The sequence below is a fragment of the Hemibagrus wyckioides genome, linkage group LG05 (assembly GCF_019097595.1).
Source record: "Hemibagrus wyckioides isolate EC202008001 linkage group LG05, SWU_Hwy_1.0, whole genome shotgun sequence".
Taxonomy (NCBI): Eukaryota; Metazoa; Chordata; class Actinopteri; order Siluriformes; family Bagridae; genus Hemibagrus; species Hemibagrus wyckioides.
In genome coordinates, this window is record NC_080714.1 from 15,832,944 (window position 1) to 15,856,758 (window position 23,815).

Here is a 23,815-nt window from a genome sequence, read left to right on the forward strand (position 1 = left end):
ATTGTATATTGTTGTACATGTTCCTGTCAAATAAAGACAATTTTTATAGTCTCTTTTAGTTGCTTTTTTTTATTATTTTATTTTTATTAAGAACAAAGTGAAAAAGTATGTATTTAGTTGATGTTGTGACTGGGAAAAGAGAACCTAAAATGTTCAAGTCCCTCTAGTGGCTGGTATCAGTGCAACCCTGCCTATTCCCATGGAAGTGAAACATTTAAGATTACATCTCCACATATTATTTTTTAGGAATAGTCATTTTTTAAATGTTCAGCTGAGCTTATCTCCATTATTTTCCCTAAGGGAAATTACATTTTTATAGAAGTTATTTCATTAAAAGTTTTGTACTTGATCAAGCCTCATGAACATTCACAAACTTTCCAGCATGCAGCTGAACTCTACAAAACTCTTGCCAGTTTTGTGTCAATGCCATGTCTTGTTCTACTGTAAGATGTTCTAACAGTGCTTGACTTGAGAGTTATAGAGTATAAGTAGTAAAACCTGTGTGTAAACAAAATGGTCGTGTAAACCAAGGCAGCAAGCACTAGCTGCATTTCCCAACAATTTACTATAGACTGTATGACCTTGGCTGATGTTCAAAGTGTACTCAACTACTAAAATGAGCAGAGCCTAAAAGAACCTGTTCTCTATTCAGATGGTAATTTGCTGGAATAGTCAGCTAGTTTCAAATCATACTCTGCCCCCACTTAAGAAATAGGTTGTGTTGAGTGTAAATTTTGACTGCTGTGTATTGGCATGTTTTCAGTTGAGGTTTTACATTAGCTACCAGCAGTATATTTACCTGCATTTCATACATACCTGATACTAGATTAGCTAATGCCCACTAACTAAATGCTAGCTCATACAGTCATGACTCAAAGCTCTTGAATTGTTCTTGACAGCAGTAATATCAATATGATTGTGCAAATTATACTAAGCAAGACTAAGATTTAGCAGTTTACATATTAAGATGCACGGTCACCTGGTGGTCCAGCGGCAGGATCCTGTACTATCATTGCCATGGCAGGGAGCTAACCTGGTCACTGAGGAGTTAACTCTGTGCTGGTCCCAAGCTCAGATAAAATGGGAGGGTTGCGACAGGAATGGCATTCGTCATAAAACCTGTGCCAAAATCACCAGACAATCCACTGGCGACACTGAACAGGGAGCAGCCGAAAGAACAATGTGTTAAGATGCACAAGGCTGGCTACAGATTTGGCCTATTGCGAACTCTGTCTCTCTATTTATAAAGATGGATTCGAATGGTTTCATTCATAAATCATTTGTAGAAGTGTTTACATAAGAATTTAGTAATTCATGAAAATTCCTTTATTTTGGTAGAGCATGCATATCCTTCTCATGCTCTCGAATGTGTGCAAATTTACCCATAAGAAGATTAATTAATACTAATTCTTGATTGATTGACTTCAGATCATTATTGTGTCTTGGCTCACAAACAGTCCCATTGTAACAGTTTGGTCATTTACAGCATTTGGCAGATGAGAGTGAATTATAGTAGCGCTTTGTCTCTCTAGAAAAAAACACATTCTCATGCTAGTTCACTTAGTCAGGGAATTGTTTTTTGTTACTAGACTTAATTAAACAAAATGAAAAATAATGAATGTGAGCCAACACAAACCCACACATTTAAGCCAAGTAAAACTATTAATTCAGTGTTTCAGGCTAATTGATGAGAGTGGGCTTCATGTTGATAACTTTTTCAACAGAATCCAAATTTAAGTGCACAATTAAAATTTACTCTAGACCTTTTATCTGCTTATATGTAAGTGAAATAATGAGGGAATCACACAACACCCCACACTCAGCCCATGGAACAGATGAGCAGCCAACTATCCAATAATTTTTTAAAATTGGGGGACCACATAAAATGTGCTGTAATTCCTACACAATTCATATTTGGATGTAAATAACATATTCAGTACTGTATTTCAGCTCTTATATACTGCATTACACAAGTTTACAAATTTACAAGAATTGCTTAAGTCTAAATATTTACAGACCCCACTTTATATACGCAGTACAAAGTAAATTCATTTTAACCCAGAAATATTGCTGCAAATTCAACAGGGAAGTTTTCTTATAGGCATGGTTCCATTTAGAAAGTGCTGACACTAATAAGCAAATTAGAACTCATTGATTATACATGTCTATTCTTAATGGTGACTTGAAATGACATTTGAAGTATAGATATACAAAAAAAAAAAAAAATTTGTCATATTTTCGTAGTTGTAATTGCCTGAATTAAGTATTTAGGCTTTTGGGGAGTAATGTCCACACCAGTGACCGGACAGGTGAGTGTCACATTCTGCAATGTACTTGTAATAAAAGACTCCTTTGTTTAACCTACAACTATGTGAGTGATCTCCACGTTCAGGGTAGATGGAACACCTTCCCAAGAAGTCATCGTACCTTACATCCTTGTCCCACACTTCAAATATTAATGCATGACCAAATTGTATTGAACCAAAATTGTAAGGAATGTACCATACTGGATTATCATTATTCATTATTATGTATGTTTGCTCATACTTGTTATTGTACCACACTTTGACATAAGCATCGCTTTTACTAAATGGGTCAGCCTTGAGACCATTGGCCCGTTGCACCACCACTCTCATGGTGCCACGATGTGCTCGCAGAGGGCAGCAGTTGTGGTCCAAGTTTGGCGTTAGGTTGCATTTGTGGCTTGGATTCTTCTCCAAAGGAAGCATATTTTCTTTAATGTAGTCAGACACTGCGTTCTTGAGGCTGGCACTCAGCTCTGAGTCAGCAACAAGGTGATGGAGAGGAAAAATGTCATAGGAAATTATTTCTGGGTTTTCACGCAAGCTGTTCATCCAGCTTGCATACCTGTCGGCTGGAAACGCAAGGCTTGGGATGTAACTTTCGCCACCCAAGACCTCAAACTTCTGTGTCAAGAAGCCCTGATAGAAGCCTGTGTTCATGTTATCCTTGAGAATGTTTGAGCATTTATTAGAATATGATATGTTTGCAGGCAGAAATCCTAGAGCGATTTTTAACTCAATGTTCAGACAGTTCTTTATATCCATCTCCAAAAACCCCATTAGGGTTGCAAGGCAGGTTCGGAAGGCTGTGACCTGTCTCACGCGTCCTCCCAAATAGACATGGCGGATGTAATGGGTGCCATATGTATCAATAATCCTCTGATACTGGGGCTTAGTTTTCTCACTGTAGTGTGTAGGTAGTTGAAGTAAATGTTTTTTAAATTCTTCACTGAGCTCTGGCTGATTCACTACCCTGTAGCTGGAAAGAAATGTGGAATAAAAAACGTTATTTTTTGTTCTTCACTTTGCTACCTTATAACTTATGACTCCAGGTTTCTACCTGGACAATGTGGCCACTAGAGTTAAGAAAATATCCCAACACTTTCCCTTTTTAAGCTGAAATGGTTCCTGGTCGAGTACTAAAAGCACACTTATTGGCTATAAATCATTTGTCCTACTTTCCATTCTCATCTTGCCATGGATCAGAAGAAGCAGATTGAATCTGTGTCCTAGAGCATGGATAATTGCTGCAATGCCAGCTGTAGAAGCCAAATGACTGAAATGAATGTTGCTGGAAGAGAAGACTGGTAACCTCAATAGAGCTGCACCTGCACTGCACATAAACCAAATGTAAAAGAGCAGGTGCAGTGGAATGATACACTTGCAATGTAACGGGTAGTGCTAACACCATATTTACTCATGGCCCTCAAGAACATAACACCCATTACTGGAGATTCCAGACAGATCATTCCCACTTGTTGCTATCAAAAGAATCCATTTTAGCTTGTCTTATTTAGTTATTCTTATGGAGATGCACACCTTTTCCATACAAAGGGCATTACAGTCAGAATGCACTGTCTCTCAGCTAGCCTGTGTGTATAGATCAGGTAATTCAAAAAGTGGTTCACATCATTTGGATCACCTGTGCCAGAGAAGGAGACAGTCTGTTGGCAAACTTGGACTTGGATTGTCCAATGTGGTTCAAGGACAGGACTGAAACAAAGATTCTTGGTCATAATGATTGGCCAAATTAAAGAATATATATTCCACTGCTGTCACTGTTAGAAATGACCAGACAGACTGTGCAGCTGATATTGTTGATAGACACATTTTGGCCAAGCAGACTGTGGTTTTTCCTATTACTGATGCTCTGTGCCCACTACCATGCTGAAAGGACTTGCTACCCCAGGCACACCAATCCCCATATCCCCACATTGGGACTGACACCTGAGAGTGAGCTTAGGGTATTTGCATGCTTGCAAGGGGTCCAACATACTCTTATTTGCATACATGCTCTATCTAGGTGTCAGTTCTATAAGCAGAGAGAGCTATAAGCAGGGACATTCTCATTCTCTGTAGAAAACAGCAGATGGCATGCTAACACCAGTGTCTGCCATTGCTGCTTTACAACTCCAGGCTCCAGTCTTAGACTTGGGTTACTGTCTTTGCATTTCTCTGCATGTTCCCATGGGTTACATCTGTCACAGTCCAAAGCAGGTATATGCAGGTGTAGTTCATCTCATTCAGGATGAATTCTCTCACCTTGTTCCCAATGCTTTTCATATAGTTTACAATATTTCTAAAATGAAGATTGATTTCAGATTGATCAGAATGGTCAGATGACAAGCATGACATACACAGTCAGGAGGTTACTCCATTGACAGACAACTTTGCTTTTAGTACTCGGGTAAAAAATGAACAGATGAGGAAAAGTGGATTCATTCTGCTAAGGAAAATGCCCTAGCAGTTCCATATTTTGTCTCAGAGCTACAGGTACTTATTATAATTACTAACATAACCTACTATTTTCAAAAGAGGAAAATCTTTTTTTTTTTTAGCTAATTATGCTAAAGTTGTGATAAAAGACGGATATGTTTTTGCATAGGTAAGGAGTGGCAGATACCACAGAAAAACATGTCATCTGTGTTTACCTGTAATAAGTGCAGCTGATCTCGTGAAGAGCAAAGGTCATCTTGTCCATAATCTGCTGCGATCGGGCAAAGTTCGCTATGTCTGAATGACTCCCTCCTAAAATAGCCTTACCAAAATCATCCAGGCTAAGGCCTACTCCCCAGTTATTGTTGATTTGTGATGTGGAGCTTTTGATAAGTGAATAAGTGGAATAATAAAGAGCGCTTGAGAGCTGTTTGCTACAGTGACTCAAAGGACGCCAGTCCACAATGGCCAAGGGAAGTTTCTGCATCTGTCCTTGTTGGAAGCGGTTCTCACACACAGTACATGTATTGTTGTCATATTTGTGGGATTCGACATTTATCAAATAGGCACCTTTGCGTCTCAGGCTGACTACATCAAATCCTTCTCCTGCAAGGTTGTAGCCAGGCACAAAGGGTGCTTTCTCACATTCTGTCTGCGTTCCCAGGTGACAGGCTGAACTTTGATGACAGAGGGTCAAAATTGTGCTGATACAGAGTAATAAGTAGAGACCAGTGCATTTGTGAAGGCCCATGACTGCTTCTAAAAAGAGATAAAATAAGGCTGATGTAAGCGTACCATTCACTGTGCCTGAAAATTATACCATTGCTTTTTCTGTTGTAATTACAGGTTTTATTGAGACTAAATAGAGGAAGCTTATTTCAGATACACATACAGTACCTCTTTACAGAATAGGTAATGTCTACTTCATAGCATTTTCAGTTGAAATTCCCCTTCTTCTGCAGTAGTGTGCGATTATTACAAATAAAATCACACCTACCTTCCACTAGTGCAAAATTATCCCACATATTTAGGTCACACAAACAAACGTTTTCAGGAAATTATAACCACAAACTAGCTACAATTCAACTATATCTCACATTAATCTTGTATTTCTCCTACATGAAACAATCTCATTTCTCAAAATTAAATGAATCTAAAAGTTATTTTGTGATAAATACCCGAATGCTGTTACGATATCACTTTGCTCCGGTTCTAGGAATGCTCCAGCTGAAAAGATTCACCCTGAAAGGCTGAGGCATTTGCCAGGAGTGTTTTCCTTTCTCTTCCTTCTTCTCTTTCCAATGTCGACAGAATTCATCTGTTAACTGGTTTTGTTTAGATATTTTTAGAGTGTTCCAGTACTGTGGGAGGGAGCTTAAACGATTGTGGTATGTGAGGGTGTGTCGTATTCTTGGGAATGAGACAGGATTATGTAGAGGAAGAAGGCATGTTGATATCATTACAAAATTTATGTCGTGTTTCCACATGCAGAAGGGATTTTAGTTTGTATTATTATTATGTTGGCTTGAAAAAGAGAATGTACTTGTCTGACTGCATTGTGCCAAGTGTAAAGTTTGGTGGAGGGGGGATTATGGTGTGGGGTTGTTTTTCAGGAGCTGGGCTCGGCCCCTTAGTTCCAGTGAAAGGTACTCTGAATGCTTCAGCACACCAAGACATTTTGGACAATTCCATGCTCCCAACTTTGTGGGAACAGTTTGGAGCTGGCCCCTTCCTCTTCCAACATGACTGTGCACCAGTGCACAAAGCAAGGTCCATAAAGACATGGATGACAGAGTCTGGTGTGGATGAACTTGACTGGCCTGCACAGAGTCCTGACCTCAACCCGATAGAACACCTTTGGGATGAATTAGAGCGGAGACTGAGAGCTAGGCCTTCTCGTCCAACATCAGTGTGTGACCTCACAAATGCGCTTCTGGAAGAATGGTCAAAAATTCCCATAAACACACTCCTAAACCTTGTGGACAGCCTTCCCAGAAGAGTTGAAGCTGTTATAGCTGCAAAGGGTGGACCGACGTCATATTGAACCCTATGGATTAGGAATGGGATGTCACTAAAGTTCATATGCGAGTCAAGGCAGGTGAGCGAATACTTTTGGCAATATAGTGTATTTTGAAGTTGAAGGTAAAATACCATTAATGGTTTAAAGATAGACCATTAATGGTTGTCTCTGAGGAAACATTTAAATGTAAAGCTGTATGGCAGAGCACTTCTCTATCAGAGAGGAAGCCAAAAGGATTTAATGTAGGCAGATTCAATGTTATATTTTTTCTTAGAAGTATCACTATTCCTCTGACATCATTAGTGTCCCAATATGTGATCATTCAGTAATTGTACTATGTATAGAAAACAAGGCCAATGTCAGTTTGAAATTTCCCTGCAAATCTGTGTGATGCAATAAGCAAAAAAAAAAAGGGGGCAATATATTCTATGCATTACACATGAACAACAGAAGTAATAAGATGCTAGTAACATTGATTAGCTAAGAAGAAATATAGTAATAGTAGTAGTTATTCTTTGAACTGGTGAACAGTTGGAACTAAGTGATTGAACTGTAATTTCCAGCTTCCTCATTCTACAGTGTGTCCCATAAGTCTCAATGCATACAATGAATCTTTTTTGTGGAACATTTTTTTTAGTAAAATGTCTTTCAAAATATTGTAGAATTGATTGATTTTTATTTTTTATGTGTATGGGTTTAACCAAGTTTACATTTAACCATGTCACATTCATATGCTTGTAGTGCATTGTAAGAACATCACATTCTGGCTTTTTCCATTCATAAATGGAAAATATAAACAAAAAGACATGTTAGTTATGCATATCCTACTCATGCTCTTACATGTGTGTAAATTTACCCATAAAAAGATTCTAATTCTTGATTGATTGACTTCAGATCACCAGGGGCAATTCTAGGATTGTCATTTAAAGGGGGCTCACGCACACACACAGGCCAAAATACAGTGAGAGTGTGCGAATATGCTCTAGAACCGCTCTCGCGATACTTCAATGTCATACACCTGTCGGTCTGCGCAGTGCCGCTTTCACACCACGTGACTAAAATACCTTACAGCCCTTGAGCACAACAGCAATAAAAAAAAATAAATACGGTCAGAAAACACAACAATCTTCTTATCCAGATAATAGTCTAACTTTTAATTTTTAATGTTAACACAGTTGATAAAAGTAGGCTAACAAATGTATGTTGTGTCAAAAAGGAGGCCCACTATCTTTGATTATGAAAACCCCTGACACATAGGACCCTTTTGAATATTATTCCATACCCAAGACGTACTTAAATTAAATAAGCCTAAAGATAGATCTAAATAAAATATAAACTATTAAAGTGCTAAGACATTACAGTCTGAACATCATGACTTTCTATTATTAACTAATGCAGTACTTAAGTTAAAATACAGACATGGCTTAGGTGAACAATGGGCCAGAACAGACTCCATCATTCGACTGTTCTGTCAATTGAAAAAGAAATTCTCAGCACTATAAATACTAGTATGGGACATCATCAGCTTACACATAACCCAGTTCCCCTCATTGTGCTGAGTGTTTGATGTGTCACATGTCTATATTGCAGTAGAATTGTGATTTCAATTAATATTGGATAGATAGATAGATAGATAGATAGATAGATAGATAGATAGATAGATAGATAGATAGATAGATAGATAGATAGATAGATAGATAGATAGATAGATAGATGTGAGTGGATAGATAGATAGATAGATAGATAGATAGATAGATAGATAGATAGATAGATAGATAGATAGAGGTGAGTAGATAGATAGATAGATAGATAGATAGATAGATAGATAGATAGATAGATAGATAGATAGATAGATAGATAGATAGAGGTGAGTGGATAGATAGATAGATAGATAGATAGATAGATAGATAGATAGATAGATAGATAGATAGATAGATAGATAGATAGAGGTGAGTGTACAGATAGATAGATAGATAGATAGATAGATAGATAGATAGATAGATAGATAGATAGATAGATAGATAGATAGATAGATAGAGGTGAGTGGATAGATAGATAGATAGATAGATAGATAGATAGATAGATAGATAGATAGATAGATAGATAGATAGATAGATAGATAGATAGATAGAGGTGAGTGGATAGATAGATAGATAGATAGATAGATAGATAGATAGATAGATAGATAGATAGATAGATAGATAGATAGAGGTGAGTGTACAGATAGATAGATAGATAGATAGATAGATAGATAGATAGATAGATAGATAGATAGATAGATAGATAGATAGAGGTGAGTGTATAGATAGATAGATAGATAGATAGATAGATAGATAGATAGATAGATAGATAGATAGATAGATAGATAGATAGAGGTGAGTGTACAGATAGATAGATAGATAGATAGATAGATAGATAGATAGATAGATAGATAGATAGATAGATAGATAGATAGAGGTGAGTGTATAGATAGATAGATAGATAGATAGATAGATAGATAGATAGATAGATAGATAGATAGATAGATAGATAGATAGAGGTGAGTGTATAGACAGTGTGGAGTGGAGAGGTAAATGAATGGAGAGTGTCCTGTACAGTTACTGTGCTGTATGGGAGAGGGACAGGAGAGGGGTCTCTCAGCTCTGCACACACTTCATTCAGGATTCTAAATGTTTGGGATTTTGGATCTTCCTCTACGGGAAAACCGAGTGTGAAGGAGCTGAGAGTTCAGTGTCCAGAGCTCCAAACCTGCCCAGGTCTAAACCTCCAAAAACAAAAAAAAAAAAGAAAAAAAAACCCCTCTGAGTCTGATTCCGATTCTGATTCCATTTCCATGACAACGGGCATTACATCACGGAGCTCCACTGACCACAGACTCACTACGACCACCACGATAGATAGATAGACCACGTCTAGAAAGATCGAGAAAAGTGTGAATTAACAGAGTTAGTAACAGCTACAGAGAGAGAAGAAAGTGAAAACATGTCCTTATTCAGAGTGCTGAATGAGATGAGGCTGGACGGGTCACTATGTGACGCCGTGCTCAGGGTGGGAGAGGTGGACTTCAACGTCCACAAAACCATCCTCTCAGGTTACAGCCAGTATTTCAGGTAAACTAAACTAAACTAAACTAAACTAAAACTTTTCATCTTAGAAAATGTTCCCTAATGAGAAAACTGTACAACAGATGAAGTGAAAGATGAAATGATTTTTATCTTTTTTATTAAATAAACAGAACTCGGCTAGTCTGATTGAATGGTTTCTGAACGCTGACACTGCTTTCCTCACATTGCTCTGACTGAAATCTGTACTTTTACATGTCGATAAATAAAAAAAACTCTCTGTCGTGAAGTGAAAGAAATATTGGTGTTGAAATTAAAGTTTAAATAAAAAAGTGGAAGGTTTTTCTGTTCTACTTGCAGAACGGAGTGAAAACTGAGTGGAAAAATTCTCCTGTGTCACTTCATATAAATGGCTCTCAGTAAACATCAGAACTGTTACATGTCTCTCTACCTTTTGTATTTTTAAAGACTTAATAGATTTCAGTCTTATTAAAAGATTGAAGTCTTTAAGGTTTATAAATACCCATAATGCTGTGCGACTATAGGGTGCAGTGGGATTTAGCCTTCACTTCATCTTTACCTAGGGAGTTATGCAGCGGTGCTTTAGTGCTTTAGTCTGTATTCTGCTTAAAAAGATCAGCTCTCAAAGCTTTAACTTTCAAACCAATAACATCGTCAACTCCAACAAGGGTGTCACGACTGCACCGGTTACACCTAGATATTTTTCCTGATATATTTTCTGCTCTTCCTGATCTCACAGGGCTCTGTTTACAAGATGGGACAGTCTGGATCAGAGAGTGTACAACATCCCTGATGTATCTCCAGATATGATGGAGATTATTATCCACTACATGTACACGCAGCACATTCAAGTCACCGTGGATGAAATTGAGACTCTCTTGGCCACGGCCATTTACCTGGTCGTCGACGATCTCATAAGCAGCTGCTGTGAATTGCTACAGGAGCATCTCAGCCCAGATAACTGCTTAAGGGTCTGGCAGTTTGCTGATGCTCACTCGTGCTGTGAGCTGCGAGATCAGGCCTACATGTACGCGGTGCATCACTTTGAGGATGTCGTTTTCTCACCGTCTGGATCCCTCCTGGACCTGACCGTGGAGAAGCTCAGTGACATCCTGGAGAACGACGAGCTGAACATCAAGGAGGAGAAAATAGCATTCCAAGCTATATACCTGTGGATCAGGTATGATCCCAGCGTCCGAATGCAGCACCTCGTGAACCTGTTGCCGAAGGTGAGTGTCCATACACTCGACCAGACCATCCTGACCGATCCTCAGTACAAGTTAGAGGAGAACTGAAAGCAGACAGTAAACATGCAGTTAGGGTTCCAGTGATAGGTCTGAGTTTAGTTAAGCTGATTTTGTTACTTCAGAAAAAAACCTTACATTGTAGAAGATTATTTGGTCACGACCTAAGATTTTTGGATGCATAATCTGTGCAATTTAGTGCCAAAAAAAACAAAATGTTTGATTCAATTCTCACTTGTCTAAAACAACCAATAGAAAGGCAGCAAATTCAGTGGACATCTATAAATACATAGTGGTGATGGTAATAAACAAAACATGGTATGATAATAAAAGATGTTTTATGGTAATAAAAAAAAACATGGCCAGAAAAACCTCCTTATTCTGAAAACCTCCGGTTTTTTTAAAAGTCTGTTTTTGTTGACTCATGATGTAAGCTGACAATGATATCGTTCGAGGATCTTCATCCTATAAACATGTTATCTCTCAGTCAGAGAATTTATAGGGATCTTGTTTAATTTGACACATAATAATCTCAAACTTTAGTGAAATCACACAGTGTGAAAAAATAGTCCAATTTTTTCTTCCACTTTCTAACTGAAATTTCTGACCTTCCATCAGGTGCGGCTGGCTCTGGTGACTCCAGAATACTTCCTGGAAAATATAAAGAAAAACGAGTATGTGAGCAGTTTGCCAGAGTGTCAGCCCATCATCACCCGGGCCATGAAGGCCATGCACTTCTCCAACATGGCTGAGCCCTACAACAGATTCTCGGATCCGTTTACCCGTCCACGGCTTCCGTATTCCACCTTGTTTGCCATCGGCGGCTTTAATGGTGAATCTGCTATGAGCACCATGGAAACCTACGACTCGAAGCTGGACAGCTGGAAGTGCATCTCCAGCACAGAACAGCTAGCTCAAGCGTATCACGGCACAGTGTTCCTGGATGGTTTGGTGTACATCATTGGTGGCCTTGACAGCATGGGGTGCTTCAACACCACGTGCACGTTCAATCCTCTGGAGGGAACATGGAGTGAGGCGGCGCCCATGCACTCATGTCGCGGCTATGTTAGCGTGGCCGTGCTGGACGGATGCATCTTTGCTATGGGAGGCTTCGACGGCACCGAGGTGCTTAACACAGCCGAATGTTATGAACCAAGCTCCAACCAGTGGAGCGTCATCCCATCCATGCACGAGCAGCGAAGTGATGCCAGCGCTGCCGCCTTAAATGGCAAGGTAAGCATTCAATTCTCACACAAACACACAAGCACAGTGAATTGTGGTCAGAGGTCAGGGTCAGTCTTCATACAGCACCCTGGAGCAAAGAGGGTTAGGGGCCTTTGGGTAAAAAAAAAATAAAATCAAACCCTGAAGTTAATATAATGTTCCAGTCCCTGAGGAGACCTGAAAGCTGAAACTGGAGACACCCAGGACCTTGATTTCTTTTTGTTTTTTTGTTTTTTTTTTAGATCTACATCTGTGGAGGCTTCAATGGAGACGAGTGTCTTATCACGGCTGAGTGTTATGACCCTGATCATGAACAGTGGACGCTGATCGAGCCGATGCACATGCGTCGGTGTGGTTTAGGCGTTGCTGTGCTGAACAACAGACTGTTTGCGGTAAGAACACACACACACACACACATCTGAAAAATGAAACCATATGAACTATGTACATTCTAATGAATGTAGAAATTTCAAACATTAAACAAAAATGACATCTTAAAATGTGGTGACATCTTAAAAGTGAAAATAATCCAATGAAAATTTGAAATAAATGAAGTTTATATCATTGCTCTGTAAGCGATGGGAACGAGACATGTTTCTATTCACACTGTTTACGTTCATTTATTAATTTATTCCTTCACACTGACTAAGAGAAAGCCTGATCTTTTACAGGTTGGAGGTTCTGATGGAGACAGTCGTATGCAGAGCATCGAGGCCTTTGACCCTCAAACCAACTCCTGGAGGATTCTTTCCCCCATGTTTACCCAACGCAGCAACTTTGGCATTGAGGTAACAAACATGGCCTTAAAACAAGACTTAGACCCAACTCCAAACCCTGGAATGAATTAGAATTAAAATCTGGCTGCTGTCTATCTCTACATCATATTGTCATCTTCTTCTTCTTCCAGGTGATGGATGGTCGCTTATATGTGATTGGTGGTTACAGCAGTGAAGGCACCACCTCCACATGCGAGTACTACGATGTGTATAAAGACGAATGGTACGAGCCGTTTACTGTCATGTTCAGAGACCTGGGGTTCTGGATTTAACATTTTTATAGCAGAAACTCATAGTGTGTGTGTGTGTGTGTGTGTGTGTTGTAGTAAACCAGAACCCCAGCATAAACCTGATGTTATGATGATAATTAAAGACAGAAACATCATGAACTTAACAAAATTTTTATTTCCTGCAGGTTTGAAGTCCAGAACATGAACATTTCCCGCAGTGCAATCAGCTGCTGTGTGGTTTCTGGACTTCCAAACATCACTGACTACATCACTGATCGTGATGGTCTTCTGTAGTTGTAGAGTTTTTATTAACATTTAAAATTTTAAAGCTTTTAAAACTTTTAAACCATATTTTATTGGGAGAACCTCTTTCTCCAGCTCTTTTTTTTTTTTCAAATGATAAATATATTTTTTGAGATTTTCTGTCATTTTTTTTTTACAGATATGTATAAAAGTTAAGTGTATAACACACAATAATTTTGTCTTTTTATTCATCATTTAATTTAAAAAATAAATTAATATTGTCTATTAAAACTGTTACTTGCTTTTCATTTTAAATGTCCAATAAAATATACTGGAAAATGTCTACCACACCCTTCAATCATACGGAGCAATCACACAAACACACACTCTGTAACTGATTTTTGGAATGAAAATGGTGACGTATATGAATCCAAAAACCTACGTAATCTCCTGGGAAGAGTAAGATGCAGCCAAATGACTAGAATGTGAACTGTAAGGGTAATATCTCCTAAATTACTTTAGAAATCTTAAAGCTGGACATGAGGAAATCTATTTAATAAATATGTTGTTAACTAATAAAATGAAAGACACTTCATTTACACATGCAGAAGATTTGGACAGGTTAAATATTTATTTAAATGTGCAATTTTGCCTTTTGTAATTAGGCACAGAAACAATTATACACCTTTTCTTTTTTTTGGACTTTTTCAGCAGAATTTTGTGAAAAAGGGGGTATCAATGTTGATTTTCCAAACTTTCCATAAATTATTTGTTATGAGATATTTTTAATCACCTTGGGACAACATTTTTTATAAAAACTACCACTACTACTACTACTACTACTAATAATAATAATAATAATCATTCATATCAAATCATAGTCACCTGCGGTTTTGTTTCAACTTAACTGTATCACTGGACACTTTTGAACATTGTGCATTGCCAAGCTGAGCAATTTAAAAAAAACATTACAAACCCAGTGTATTTATTTCATTTTATGTTATTTTTGCCTTTAACGTAGGTTTGAACTGTAAACTCATTGTTTCTAAGTGTGATTTGAAATTGTATGTCACAGAACGTGTCATGTGATTTACAGAGAAAACATTTTTTGTTATGGAAAAACGAAGGGAAAAAAATATTCGAAGGACCCTTTAGGTACAGTATCTATAAATTTCACCTGATCAGAAGACTCCTTCTTCTTTCGGCTTTTCCCTTCAGGGGTCGCCACAGCGAATCATCTCTATCTTCTGCATCCTCAACACTTGCACCCACTAGCTTCATATCCTCATTTATTACATCCATACACCTCCTCTTTGGCCTTCCTCTTTGCCTTCTGCCTGGCAGCTCCATGTACAACATTCTCCTACCAATATACTCACTCTCCCTCCTCTGAACATGTCCAAACCATCTTAATCTGGCCTCCCTAACCTCGATGTACTCGTTCCTAATCCTGTCCAACCTTGTCACTCCCAAAGAGAACCTCAACATCTTCAGCTCTGCTACCTCCAGCTCTGACTCCTGTCTCTTCCTCAGTGACACTGTCTCTAAACCAAACAGCATGGCCGGTCTCACCACTGTCTTGTACACCTTCCCCTTGATTCTAGCTGATATTTTTCTCTCACCTGATCAGAAGATTATAGTCTATTTTACATTTGTAAAAAAAAATTCCGTTTTATAGGGAATAATTAAAATTTTAGTGAATCAAATTAAGCTAATGATTCAGATATTAATGAACTCAAATTGTACAGTATATTGTACAAGGCAGAGCTTCAATACTAGGGCTGTAACTATGATTATTTTTTCGATTAATCGATTAATCGGATAAAAACACCACATTTTTAAATACCTTTTTTATTTTTATTTCAAATTAAATGTACACATTGGGTATTACAAATATGAACATAAAACTAAAACTTTACACTACCACAATGTTTTTCCAGCTTTTAAGCAGAAAACTTTTGACCTTTTAAAACTTAAACCACAAACTGTTTGTGTTTCTTAAAGAGGCAGAACTACTAGACTACCAAGGTATGATCCATTCAGTCTTCCAGAAATTTTGCACTGCATTATTTTTAATTGGTAACAAATACTGATTAAAAGGAAATATTGTTTGTTTATTTTGATCAAACTGTTTTAATTGGACAGTACTTAACGGTCTTGCACTACATCTATTACCACTGTTTATCATCTACATTGTGAATGAGGAGTAACAGCGCTCTTTACACAGTAAACACCGGACACTGTAAACATGTAAATAAACCATTCACACAGAATAAACCATTCACACAGAAGGTATGTTTGTGTTTACAAATACAAGACTCTGTGTTTAGGAATAGTTTTAAAAGCGCAGTACAGAACACCAAGGGCTCAGGATGTGCCATGAAGTTGCCATGACAACCTGCTACTGTAAACGAGGCTTGCAACGCTTGCCCCGCCTCTGGGGCCTTCTGATTGGTCCAATGTTTTGTGAGTGACATTGATGAGCTGCGCTGCTTGGAAAAGTTGAAATGATTTGAACATGAGCTGCGCGAGGGGCTGGAAAAGATGCGCGCGCAGCGGTCAAACATACTCATATATCGCATTCATTAAAAAATAATGGAAAAGGAATTAGAAATAAAACACGTTCTGTGTGAATGACCAACACATTAAGCACACAGATATGGCACATGACAAATCTGCATTAAACTTATCGTCCTGAAGTTTCTCCTTCATCTGTGATTCCCGCATGCGGTTTATGTGCTCGTTCATCATTGTCGTGTTTCCGTGACACTGAAGCTCCGCTTTGCAAAGTTTGCAAGTTACATTTGATGAGAAATCCAATATGAAATGCTCCCATGTCTTAGAGGACTTGGGTCACACACTTTCACCTTGTACTTTCCTCCATTCTTCCGATGTGCGACTGGAACGATGATTGAATGCGTGGTGACGTGCGCCGGCAGATTAATCGATAATGTCATTCGTTGACAACGATTTTCCTCATCGATTATTATCGATTCGTTGTTTCAGCCCTATTCAATACAGTTATGCAACCTCATGCTAAAAGCAGAGTTCAGCTGAACACAGCTTCATAGGAAGATGTAGCCAGTTCCAAACTATGCAACAGGTTATCACAGATCATCTAATCCAAGTTAAGTAATTGAGGTTTTACCGGTTTGAACAACTTGAAAATCCTGGTATTGTTGTGTTCCACGGATTTCAATTCAATTCAATTCAATTTATTTTGTATAGCGCCTTTTACAATGAACATTGTCTCAAAGCAGCTTTACAAAAGAAGAAAACAGAGAAAGGGGAGGGGAAAATGAAAAATAATAATAAAAAAATAACTAATTAACTAGAAATAAGAATAAATTATTAAATTCTATAATTAGACTATTTTATCCCTAATGAGCAAGCCTGTGGCAACGGTGGCAAGGAAAAACTCCCTGGGATGGAAAGGAAGAAACCTTGAGAGGAACCAGGCTCAGAAGGGAACCCATCCTCATTTGGGTGACACTAAACAGTAAATAATGAAACTGTAGCTGATTAATGTCCTTTCTACAACAGCAATCAATGACCCATGAGGAACTATTAGGTCATTGTAGTTTCTAAGGTCATTATAAACACTAGTTATTTGCTGTCACGGGCTGACAGATGAAATGGCATATCTGTGATGGTGTGAAAGTCCCCAAGTGGCTCTGTCCATGGCTGTCTCCTGGTCCACACAGATCCATCCACAGCATCAGTGGGCACCATCAAGCGGCGAGACTCCGACCAGGGGTAGGGCAGCAGTCGCACTGGAAACTGGAAATACAAATACACAAATACAAGCACCGAAATGTATACAAATACACAAATACTGGAAATTTCACATCTGTACATCCCAGCATCCTGTGCATGCACCTTCCAGACTCGAACATCAAATGCTCTGAATGATCACCGTTATAAAGCATTTTTAATATGATAGGAGTGGCTTCTTTTTGAAAAGCTCCCATCCACAAGGTACAAGGACTCACTGAATTGTGTGATGAGTATAAAAATCATTATTATCATCAATTAACCCATCTGAATACCTGAAATTTGAAATTCAGCCTTTTTTTCCTTCTATTGAATTAGCTTTGATGTTACATATATAGAAGAAAAGTAAAACTTCATTGTGTTTATGAATTAATAGACTGTGATGGATATTGTACTACTGCAGGCTTAAAAGTTCAAATTCAGTGGAATAATATTCTTTCTTATCAGAAGTATTATAAACAATCCACTGGATGTGGGAAATGAAATCACATGTCAAAACATGGCCCTGTGTTTATGTGGAAAATACTGATAACAAAAGATTGTAAGTCAGGCCAGAATTTATCAGTGTTTAAAATAGAATAGATTTTGAATCTCATATTTTGATTTCCACAAACATGAATTGAACACTTCTTTAACCAGGATTATTTGTTGCATATTTTTTTTAACATTACTGCAAATTTCTTAAAGTAACTTTTTAAATATTGTGATTAAATTCTGAAGTTAATTGAATTAATTAATCAAAAACACAAACAAACAAATAAATGAATAGTGTGACACTGAAATGAATGCAAATATAACATATGTTTATAAAGATTTTATCCATAATTTACGGTCATGTTTTTATGTATATCTCTTTCTTGCTATATCAGCAATCATTTTACTGTGATAAAGCTTAAGGTATGCATAATGCCAGCACATTATTGACATTTGATATAATTCATTAATTGTATCAAATGTATTCAGTTATCACAATGAGGAAGGGACCTGGTAACCTTGATAAAAAAAAAAAAAAGTTTGACATTCTAAGATAAAAGCTCCAAAAACATTCAGAAAAACACATGGAAACAATTTCAGTGATACACAACAAGATATTCCTCATCTAGTCATCAGCTGAAAATGGAAAAGTAAAGGAAAGAGATTGTAGTAGAACAGTATAAAAAGCAAAATGCATCCAGTCTCTCTGTGTGGTATTTCATACAGAAGAGGACAATGAAACAGATTCTGATCCTGTGTGCGCTGGTGGCACTCTCGCAGTGCATCAAGTAAGATGCGATATTTTTTTAGAAGTATAATTATTTTAAATGTCTGGTCACATTTTTACCTCTGTGTTGATATAAGAATGCAGCATTCAAGGTTGTTTTTTTATTATGCTTATTGTGCTTTCACTGTTTGTAAAGCTATGTTAAGTTGTGTGTTATTTTCTTAGAAAGCTGTATAAGTTGTATTAATATCATTATAATTTATGGTACAGGGTGCCATTGTTCAAGGGCAAAACTACATGGGAGAGGCTGCAGGAGAAAGGCCTATGGGAGGAATACAGGAAGAAATATACCTTATACCCCTTGGGTCAAGTTTGTTCAGAATGGTCAAGAGCCCATGACCAACGATGCAGATGTATGTTTACCAGAACCGAGTTACTGAATTAGGATTTTTATTTAATTTACTCCTATATATTCAATATATTCACCAGTCGGAGGTTAATACAATGTCCACTATAAAAACCAGTGTTCTGAAATGTATACTTGTGCCTTTTAGCTTTACTATTATGGTGTAATCACCATCGGAACACCTCCTCAGTCCTTCACGGTGCTTATGGACACAGGCTGATCTAAACTGTGGGTGCCGTCTGTCTATTTTTCAAGCCAAGCCTGCCGTGAGTATTAGAATATTATTATTTGTTATATTATATTACTATAGGATTATTATACTTGAATATTTAAAGATCTCATCACTGAAACCAGTCTTTCCATGGGCTCTGTTGAAATTTACATCCATGGCAGGTAAATTGGGACTAGATTAGTGGTCAGCACATTTTCCTTTGATTGGGGTAGGATGGATCACAGTGAAATAAACCATCAATTAGCTTTAACTGATCTTTTGCAGTGTGACCATCAATGGACAAGTTGTTGGTTGTAGTGGTGGCTGTCAAGCTATTGTTGATACCGGGACTTCCTTAATTGTTGGACCAAGCAGTGATATTGTAACAGGCACGCCGGCCCCAGCAACACGGTCCCGCTCTCAATCACCAGAATATTAATCACGTCACCTGTACCCAATCATCTCGGCGCCTATTTAAAGCCCCCTCTCGCTAACGTCAGCGGCGAGTATTAAGACTGTTTAGGTGTATGTGCCGTAAGTGCATGCTCTGTTTGTCAGCTTGCCTGCCTTTTCTGATTTACCTGAGTTACGTTTTGCCTACCTGCCCATTTGCCTTTTTTGAGTTACGCTTTTCCTTCTACCTGCCTGAGTTAATTAAAGCACGTTTGGATTCTCTCTCTGCCTCCTGAGTCCTTTCCTTACAGATATCAGCAACCTGAATTCTTATCTTGGTGCTCAGACAGACCAATATGGAGATGTGAGTAGATGACCAATATGGAGATGTGAGTAGATGAAACTAGTTTAAAACTGGCTTTGGTGAGAATACCAATGTTTTCATTGCAGTCTGTTGTGAGCTCCAGCAGTGTCCAGAGCATGCCTTCAGTTATCTTCAACATTAAAGGCTATGCCTTCTCCATCCCCCCCTCATCATTTGTCACCCAGGTATTTATGCCACTCTTTGTGACTTCACTTCACTGTGTTTACACTATATGAGAAACTGTGAGACAAAGAAACAAAGATGGAGAACAAAGAAATGCATGTAGATAAGTAATTCTATCACATTATTCTGCTTCCAGGGCTACAGTGGATGCCAAACGGGTTTCTCAGGTGGCAACTTTGGAAGCAGTTTCTCCTGGATCTTGGGTGATGATTTCATCAGGAATTGGTACACAATCTTTAACAGGGGGAACAGCTCTGTGGGCCTGGCTGTGATGTCTTACTAATTCAATTAAGAACTAATGGCAATAAGGATTAAATATCAAACTTTTATTTTGGTCTTTTGCAAATGAAATATGAAAGCATGCAATTAAAATGAGCATTAAAGCAAGCAATAAAATAAAAATATTCATCACATATCAACTTGTGTTAGTGCTTTACCACTATAAAGGTATTAAAGGTAATTTGATGATACTGGATCCATCTGCACATAGTCATAGTCAGGTGCCTTGGGTAAAAACGATTCATTTTATGGTGAATATGTCTAGGATATCAAAAGGTTTTTGTTTTCTGATACCAGTATTGTCTATTGTTCATATACAATGGGGTCTAAAAGTCTGTTGAAAATCTGGGATTTTTCATTTAAAATTGGAGAAATCAGAAAGTAGATGTTCAATATTTAATAAAATTTAATATTCAAGGCTCGATTTTAAGGCCCTATTTATATCATGTAACTCCTTTGTACAAAAGGTCAGATTTTCCTCATGACTAATATAATCTTGTCTATTCACATGTGTTCAAATGACACTGGATCATAAAGTTTTGCACAAATTTCATCTTGAAATCCATGCAAGACTGAGTGCACACTGTCAGTAAAGCAAAAAGGGACATACCAAACACTAACAACGACTTTTTCACTCGAATTGTCAATAATATATTTTGTAATGAGAATTGATAGAAAAGAATGCAAAATAGAAAACTTGTGACTCTGTTTAATATTGACTGTCTTCAAACTTATATTGAGCAAAAGCAAAGACTTCAATGATAAACACATAGATAAACAAGTAAATACTGGCATGTGCACACTTCACAGTATAAAAGCTCATGTCTTGTTTGATAAGAAACCCAAAAGAAACGCAACAAAACCCTCAGAAAATAGTTTCTACACAAATAGGCCATTGCAGCCTATGTAATATGTGAATACTGTAATATTTCAATGGCAAAAGTATTCAGTCATCCACTCTAATAAAAACAGTCACATATCATGATTATGTTTTTCATTAATCATAAAACCCCTACTATTGTAGCATACTCTACACTGTCCTTTGCTTTTAATGCATTGCTTGAACCAGGTCCTAAGGTGTGGATGTCCAGGTTGTTATTAATGTTGGATGTTTTTTGATGGAACTTGAAGTCCACTGTGGTGTAGATGAGCTCCTGAGGATGCTGCTGCAGAATGCAAAGACAGTAATGCAAAATGTTTTAGTGAAAGATATATCCTGGTGGTAAAATAAGTTGCATTTGTCCTAGTCATATGAGGATGAGTAAGTTAGATGAATCAGTCTTACTTGTATGATGATGGGTGCACTAGGGAAGCTTCTAGGATGTTTATCTGAAATCACAGAATACACAGAAGTAATACTGATATTAATTTCTGCTGTCTATTCAGAAGGTCTTGTCCACGGTATCAAGATCCAATGAATGAAACTCATTCCTACCGCTTAATTTCTTTTTGTAGTAGACCACAGCCAGTGAGATGGCCATAATGACAATGATTACCATGCTGCCAAAAATGGTTCCCAGGATGAATTTCAAGCTCCATTTAGTACTGATCAGGAAACAAGAAGTAAAACTAGATTTAAATATCACCATGCAGTGGTCCACAGTAGAGAAATGTGGGCGGTTTAACATGTATAACACATAGACTGTCATGCATTGAAAGTGTGTAAGTGTGTTTGAGTGGGCTTACCTAGATATCTCTTGGTGTTTCTCTAAGAGGTTATGTGCTGAACTGACTGGTGAGATGGTAGATTTTGGAAATGCATTTATTGGGTTCAGTTCAGTCTCACTACCTGAATCAACATGCAAGAAATCAAGTTCATTTAGAAAATAATAAAACAAAATCAGTCAACCTTTAAAATATATTGTCAAGGAACAGGGGCGATTCTAGGATTTTCATTTAAGGGGGGCTCACACATACACACACGCACGCACACACACAGGCCAAAATACTGTGAGAGTGTGCGCTCAAATATGCTCTAGAACCGCTCTCGTGATACTTTAATGTCATACACCTGTCGGTCTGTGCAGTGCCGCTTTCACACCACGTGACTAAAACACCTTACAGCCCTTGAGCATGACAGCAATAAAAACGGTCAGAAAACACAACAATCTTCTTATCCAGATAATAGTCTAACTTTTAATTTTTAATGTTAACACAGTTGATAAAAGTAGGCAAATGTATGTTGTGTCAAAAAGGAGGCCCACTATCTTTGATTATGAAAACCCCTGACACATAGGACCCTTTTGAATATTATTCCATACCCAAGACGTACTTAAATTAAATAAGCCTAAAGATAGATCTAAATAAAATATAAACTATTAAAGTGCTAAGACATTACAGTCTGAACATCATGACTTTCTATTATTAACTAATGCAGTACTTAAGTTAAAATACAGACATGGCTTAGGTGAACAATGGGCCAGAACAGACTCCATCATTCGACTGTTCTGTCAATTGAAAAAGAAATTCTCAGCACTATAAATACTAGTATGGTAATTGACGTTTTGTTCAAGTCAAGTCAAAGAGATACTCTCTTATGATTCCACCCTCAAAGAAATAGGATAGAAAAATCACCAAGAGCATGAAGACAAGATACAAGCACAGATGAGAGAATGAGAGATGAGAGAACAATAATCGAAGAGAAGAGAGGTAAAAAAAAAAAGAGAAAGAAAGAAAGAATAATACATACAGTAGTGGCAGCATAAATGAGGAATGAAATAAGAGGTGCAAGTATAATATAGATTATTGTAAAATGATAATAAATAAAAAAGAATTTACACGGCACTGCTTCACACACAAGCTGTAAAAGAGATAATATTGCATGGTAGACCTGTGTGAGAGAGAAAATGTAAAGAATTTAATGAACTCCTTTTTAGTGAAATGATGGGAGGAGTCAAAAAAGATTGAATTAAATTTTCTAAAGTTACATACTATTTGTGTTAATTTGTGTTTATTATTAAATAATATTACATAAAAATGCTCTTGCAAAACATGTTATTCTTGCTTACCCTCTCTCCCTAATTAGCCCCTGATGTTTCAGGCTCAGCCCCTGATGTTTTCAAATCCTAGAAATGCGCCTGGATTGACTAACACGGTAGGATGGTAAACTTATTGCATTCCACTGTATTGCATAGATGTGTATAACATTTGAGTACTGAACAAGCCAAATATGAGTCTGATCACAAACACACACACATACACACACACACACACACACTCTGTCTTCTGATCCTCGGTCTGCGGATTGAAGAACGTGCTGAAAAACGAGGAGGAACCAAAGTCTGCCGCCGTTTTCATATGAAATTTAAAGGGGACTGAGGCGAGAATCGCAGAATAGCGGTTGAGTAGAAATGTTGGGGGGCTGAAGCCCCTATAAATGGCCTAGCAATGGCCATGGTAGTTACAGATCTGTATTTAGCAAAACAGTGTTAGATGTTTTACTTTC

The 23,815-nt window shown here is 37.7% G+C and overlaps 2 protein-coding genes, 1 long non-coding RNA gene and 1 pseudogene across 4 annotated transcripts in view; 2 read left to right on the plus strand and 2 right to left on the minus strand.

Moving 5' to 3' along the window:
- Positions 1 to 3: 3 nt before the first annotated feature.
- On the minus strand, positions 4 to 6,108 carry LOC131353339 (perforin-1-like). Its single transcript, XM_058390290.1, has 3 exons — positions 5,918 to 6,108; positions 4,955 to 5,498; positions 4 to 3,282 (listed from the first exon to the last, which is right to left on the minus strand). Exons 2-3 carry the CDS (start codon positions 5,488 to 5,490, stop codon positions 2,268 to 2,270), a joined length of 1,551 nt encoding a protein of 516 aa, XP_058246273.1. The 5' UTR covers positions 5,491 to 5,498; positions 5,918 to 6,108; the 3' UTR covers positions 4 to 2,267.
- A 3,593-nt stretch (positions 6,109 to 9,701) lies between these two features.
- LOC131353281 (kelch-like protein 10) lies at positions 9,702 to 13,719 on the plus strand. The gene is made up of 7 exons (XM_058390200.1): positions 9,702 to 9,869; positions 10,582 to 11,071; positions 11,705 to 12,319; positions 12,553 to 12,702; positions 12,982 to 13,098; positions 13,218 to 13,309; positions 13,502 to 13,719. The coding sequence occupies exons 1-7, from the start codon at positions 9,742 to 9,744 to the stop codon at positions 13,608 to 13,610; spliced, it is 1,701 nt and encodes a 566-aa protein (XP_058246183.1). The 5' UTR covers positions 9,702 to 9,741; the 3' UTR covers positions 13,611 to 13,719.
- Positions 13,720 to 18,542: 4,823 nt separating this feature from the next.
- On the plus strand, positions 18,543 to 20,374 carry LOC131352917 (pepsin A-like; annotated as a pseudogene).
- Positions 20,375 to 20,431: 57 nt separating this feature from the next.
- Positions 20,432 to 23,815, minus strand: part of LOC131352725 (uncharacterized) — an 8,215-nt gene continuing 4,831 nt past the window's right edge. Inside the window, exons 2-5 of one of the 2 annotated variants that reach the window (XR_009204551.1) lie at positions 22,057 to 22,159; positions 21,806 to 21,915; positions 21,656 to 21,699; positions 20,432 to 21,536 (exon numbers count right to left, since the gene is read on the minus strand). This is a non-coding gene — a long non-coding RNA (uncharacterized LOC131352725). Of the gene's footprint in view, positions 21,537 to 21,655; positions 21,700 to 21,805; positions 21,916 to 22,056 lie in introns of both variants that reach the window. The other variant, XR_009204550.1, reaches the window with a different exon arrangement.

What these genes read in the sequence shown, in the direction of transcription:
- LOC131353339 (XM_058390290.1), bottom strand. Translation starts at nt 5,490, where the DNA reads ATGGGCCTTCACAAATGCACTGGTCTCTACTTATTACTCTGTATCAGC. An exon ending in ATCAGCTGCACTTATTACAG is followed by an intron (nt 3,283 to 4,954) that starts GTAAACACAGAT and finishes ATTTCTTTCCAG; the next exon opens with CTACAGGGTAGTGAATCAGC.
- LOC131353281 (XM_058390200.1), top strand. Translation starts at nt 9,742, where the DNA reads ATGTCCTTATTCAGAGTGCTGAATGAGATGAGGCTGGACGGGTCACTA. An exon ending in GGTTACAGCCAGTATTTCAG is followed by an intron (nt 9,870 to 10,581) that starts GTAAACTAAACT and finishes CTGATCTCACAG; the next exon opens with GGCTCTGTTTACAAGATGGG. An exon ending in GATGTGTATAAAGACGAATG is followed by an intron (nt 13,310 to 13,501) that starts GTACGAGCCGTT and finishes TATTTCCTGCAG; the next exon opens with GTTTGAAGTCCAGAACATGA.